Genomic DNA, 5262 nt, shown 5'->3' on the forward strand with positions numbered 1-5262 from the left:
TCACTGTTTTATGACCCTTTGTGTGAGGGCATGGTAATTTGCAAATGTAATTCGCTTGGGTGTTGATGCACAAACTAGTAAAGATTCTTAGAACACATATGTTGCATAGGTATCAGCATGTAATATGCATTCTCGTTTAGATCATCAGAAGACGAATTCATAGATACTAAACATGGTAGGATTACATATAGGTAAGATTACATGAACGAGTGGTTCTATCATAGGCCTGCATAAAACAGTATACAATATAAAAGACAATATACAAGGACAGTAACAACATACACAATGACCTGAAGGATATGCGTGTTCATTCAAAGAAAGGTTTTCCTATGAATTAATTAGAGAACCATCATCTGATGATTCTTCATGTTTGGAAAGTGACTCAGGATACTTTCAGGATAATAAGGAAGCCATGACAGCTCAACCTGAAAATGAGAGTCTACTCACTTCCACTGTTGATGAAGAAGTGAGTGGAGTTCTGGAATCTGAAGCTTTTCAGGACAATGTTGAGTATTCCAATACAGAAGCCATGCAGAGGGACACTCTCGATTTGAGGGATGGACCTGAGGAGAAGCCTTTCATATTTGAGGATCACAGTGAGCCTGAATGTCCAGTTCTGCAGTACAAGAGGGTTTCTATATCAGGAAGTGAGGAGGATATTAAACTGTGTGCTGATCATGCTGAAGAACCAACAGAGGAACCAGGCAAAAACCTTCCAAATGGTCATTCTGAAACCAACGAGAATAGTGACCTCCGTGATAGGGAACAAGAAGCTGTCTTGGAAAGTGAGGTGAAGGATGTGGTATTTGAGGAGCCAGAAGAACCTATCTCAGATTGGAGCCAAACAGAAGTTGAGATTCCTGATGAAGATCAAGTGTGTTATATGTGTGGAGGTCCTGTGGCAAAAAGCTCAGCTGAATCAAGCGAACAGGGTGACGATTGTCTGTCCCATTTAAACTCAACTGAGAAGGATTGTAATTCAGACTTGAGACATTTCAGTGAATCAGAAGGAAACTTTGAGGACAATCCAAGGGAAAAGAACAATGAATTAAACGGAACTGTATGTGATCTCAAGAATGAGCCAAGAGAGAGTAAAGGTATTCATGAAGATCTGCTTATTATAGGAAAGAGCCCCTTGGAAAATGGGTCAGATGGCATAAGGAGGACAGAGTTCTCTCACAATACAAACAGTGAAAGCCAAGCTCAGGTTTCAGACAATATGGAGCCTAGAGGGGTCAAGGATAACAGACCTGTATCAGTAGTGGACTCCCACTATGATGTTCTGAATTCCGTCACTGAGACCTTTGTGGAGCCTCTTTCTGACACCAGCATCCATGATGGAGAAAACGACTCTACACTGTCCCAAAGCCTGCACAGACTGCATCCAGAAGTGTCCAGCACTGAACTACCAATTGAAGAGGAGACCACCTTTGAGGACTCAAAGTTTGTTATTGGTGTCCGTGGGTACCCTGAAAGACGTCCTGCAGAGCTACGCCTGTCCCTCAGCATGACTCCGCTTCAGCCGGCACCTCCTAAGCGTTCACTTACTGAATCGGATACAGACACTGAAGACACATCAGAGGACCACGGCAAGGGATTTAAGTCGAGAAAGGTTATTTTTCATTCTCACTTTCCTATGGCCTAGAAAACAAGGCACAGTTTAATGCACGGACTGACCTACAAACAGAAGCAGTGGTATCAGCATATGAGTTCTTTCAGAGTCACGACCTCCTTTTCCAAATGTAGTTCACTTCAGCGCATTCCTCAAAGTGATCTTTTCCTTTAATGATCTGTTACAGTTGCTATCAAGTCCTTTGAGTATAGCGCAAATATTCAGAGCCAAAAGTACTAATACTGTATTCATTTTCCTCTCTAACATGCTTTCTTTTCCCGATTAAAGATTGATAGTTGAGATGAACTATAAAGACAAACTGGTAACACTTTAGTATAGGGACCGATTCTCACTATTAACTGGTTGCTTATTAGCATGCATATTATTAACATATTGGCTGTTTATTGGTACTTAAACTAAAAGCACATGCATAAAAGCACATATTTTGCATGACTATATTCTACATCTCTAATCCTACCCAATACCTTAACAACTACCTTACTAACAATTAATAAGCAGCAAATTAGGAGTTTGAGGCAAAAGTCGTAGTTAATGGCAAGAAGTGGACCTTAAAATAAAGTGTGACTGTTCAATTCCCTCACATAACGAGTATGTGGATCAGCTCTCTGTAGAGTTGGGTTCAGTTGCAGTGTCAAGCAGTGCTTTGTGTGACTTTCTTGGAGCCACATATGCTTTTACTGTGCATATTGAGCTGTGGTGCTCATATGGGCAGTATCAGATTGAGTCTGGTTCATGTCATTTCTCTATTCTCTCTCCTTTGTCTCCAGTTGACCTTTTAATAAGAAACAATAAAAAAGATAGTGGTTGAGATTCTGATATATAATTCATATTAAAAATGTAAAATCATTTATTGGTATAAATAATAGTATATATTTTTCATAGTTAATCTGAACTATCACTCTCTCTATATATACTAGTGTAAGAACGGGTTTGGTAAGATTTTTAAATGTTTTTGCCTCATTTAATCAAAAATACTGTAAAATAATTTTATATGGTCAAATATTATTACAATTTAAAATAATTGTTCTATTTTAATATATTGTAAAATACAATTTATTCATGTAATGGCAAAGCTGAATTTTTAGCAGCCATAACCTTAGTCTTCAGTGTCACATGATCATTCATAATCATTTTTATATGCCGATTTGGTATCAAGGAATCTGCTTAAAATTTTTATGGAAACCATGATACATTTTCAGGATTTTTGATGAATAGAAAATTCAAAAGGAAAGTTTTTATTTGAAATAGAAATGTGACATTTATAAATAACTTTTGATCAATTTAATGTGTCCTTGCTAGGTAAAATATAAACTTTAGCTTTTTAGAACTTCAAGTTATTTAAATACTTCAGTACTTGTTGCAGGGACAGTCAGTTGATAATATTACTAAAGTGGAAATTCATTATCTTAGGCCTGTATTCTGGATATTGAAATCTTGCATTATAGATTCACTCTGTTGTACATGTGTCCATCTAGGACAGAGCGGGATCCATGCATATCCAGGAGCAAAGCCCGTTTGACAGGCACCCGGGAGAATGGGGCGCGGTGGAGCCTGATTCACCCGCTGAGCATTGTGAGCTCATTAAGACAGATGACAACCTGACCATCAGCGCTGGTGCCAGAGAAAACACTGGGGCTATGAGGTACAGCTCCATTAATAGAGTCTGCTACAGATACTCAGCCCGAGCCACAGGGGAGCATTCTGTTTTCTGAAGGATGTGACCTCATACGCCTCTTAGATCCATTGCAAATTGCCTTAAATGTACTTAATGTTTAGTTTTAAAAACTGGTTGGTGAACAGGTCATATCCATTTTAGATGAATGATGCAAACGTTTTAATCTTACAGCATGTTGTGTTAATGTAAAAACGTGTGTTTTCCATTACAGATGATTGAAGTCATGAAGTTTACTCTGCTTTTTTTTTTTTTAATCTGTCATGAATAAATTAGCTTAATTGTAACTTGTAGCTCCATATATGGTTTCTTATAGTTCAGCGAGGCATATGAAACGTGTTTTATCAGCCATAACAAATTTGTCATTCTCTTAAAAGGGAAGGAGCTGTGACGGATGCAAGCCAACCTTTGACTACTATACACTTGAGAAAGGTCATTGACATCACTGAATCAAAGGTTTGTTAATGCAAAAGGTATTATTAGTGACAATAAAATGCATAGACTTTAAAGGATCCAAGCTGTATCTAGGGACAAGAGTATTATAGAGACTCCTAGGTGGGCTCTTTTGACTTCTGCCTGTAAATAAGACCCAGAAAACACTAGAAACCACATAGCATAATTGTAAACAATAGTCAGAACACCTTAGCAACCACATAGGAACAAACTGGCAACCAAAAATCAGTAAAATGTAAAAATCTCTTTGAATTATTTGATTGCACATCCTCAGGGTTTGTGACAATGTTCCTGTTTGTGCCCCTCAATTTTATAGACTTGTTAATGACATCAAATGTTTGTTTGTTTTTTTTGGAAGAAATTCATATTTTTATATGGCAAGAATGCATTACTTAGCAACCACATAGGAACAAACTGGCAACCAAAAATCAGTAAAATGTAAAAATCTCTTTGAATTATTTGATTGCACATCCTCAGGGTTTGTGACAATGTTCCTGTTTGTGCCCCTCAATTTTATAGACTTGTTAATGACATCAAATGTTTGTTTGTTTTTTTTGGAAGAAATTCATATTTTTATATGGCAAGAATGCATTAAATTGCATAAAAGAGGCAATAAATACATATATGTTACAAACAATGTTTTTGTAACATTTTGCTGCTCTTTCAATTCATCAAAGTGTCCTGAAAAAAATGAATTACGGTTTCCACAAAAAACTTTCAACATGGATAATAAGACGAAATGTTTTTGAGCTTCAAATCAGCATATTAGAATGATTTCTGAAGGATCATAGGACACTAAAAACATATCCATTTAAGATCCATTTTGGCAGCTGAAAATTCCGCTTTGCCATTACAGAAATAAATTACATTTTAAATATATTAAAATATTAAACAGTTATTTTAATTTGTAATAATATTTTCTTTTTTTGATCAAATAAATGCAGCCTTGGTGTGCATAAGAGACTTTTTTCAGAAACAAACAAAAAGAAAGATCGCACTGAATTCAAACTTTTGAACAATATTGTTACATAATGATCTCAGCTAGCAGTGTAGGTTCCACATAGTTAAAATCTAAAGAAGTTGACGGCCTTTTTTCTGGTACTATATTAATGTACTGTGTTAATTTGCATGTTCTTTGATTTCACCAATCTCTTGTTTTCTTTTTACTAGGGACAAAATGGGAAGGCCTTAGACCGCAGCAAAGTGGACAGTACCATCATAAATAAAAGGTAACTAAAACTATATATTCATACTGAATATCTTCAAGACGGATTTAGATAAACCTAATCTTTTGCTAAGTTATCAAAAAAAAAACACTGTAATGCAATACAAAGACTGTGATTCAGCCTGGGGTGTGGTATTATTGTTATTATCTTGTCTTACAGAAACAGTTAATCCCAATTTCCACCCTTACCTCATGCAATGTAGCAATTGGAGTTTTAAATGACTCCGTGCACTTAAAACCTGTTCAGGCAAACACTTCCATCCCTGTTTTATTAGACCT

General features: G+C 36.4%; 1 protein-coding gene across 1 annotated transcript in view; it reads left to right on the forward strand.

The window, feature by feature from the left end:
* LOC107583621 (uncharacterized) overlaps positions 1-5040 on the forward strand; it is an 11282-nt gene extending 6242 nt beyond the window's left edge. Inside the window, exons 8-11 of the mRNA XM_016269907.1 lie at positions 345-1612; positions 3109-3275; positions 3683-3761; positions 4929-5040. Of these exons, the coding sequence (XP_016125393.1) occupies positions 345-1612; positions 3109-3275; positions 3683-3761; positions 4929-4991 (1577 nt within the window). The 3' untranslated portion in view covers positions 4992-5040. The remainder of the gene's footprint in view (positions 1-344; positions 1613-3108; positions 3276-3682; positions 3762-4928) is intronic.
* The last annotated feature ends 222 nt before the right edge of the window (positions 5041-5262 follow it).

The sequence above is a fragment of the Sinocyclocheilus grahami genome, unplaced genomic scaffold, assembly GCF_001515645.1.
Source record: "Sinocyclocheilus grahami isolate Dianchi unplaced genomic scaffold, SAMN03320097.WGS_v1.1 scaffold54.1, whole genome shotgun sequence".
Lineage (NCBI taxonomy): Eukaryota > Metazoa > Chordata > Actinopteri > Cypriniformes > Cyprinidae > Sinocyclocheilus > Sinocyclocheilus grahami.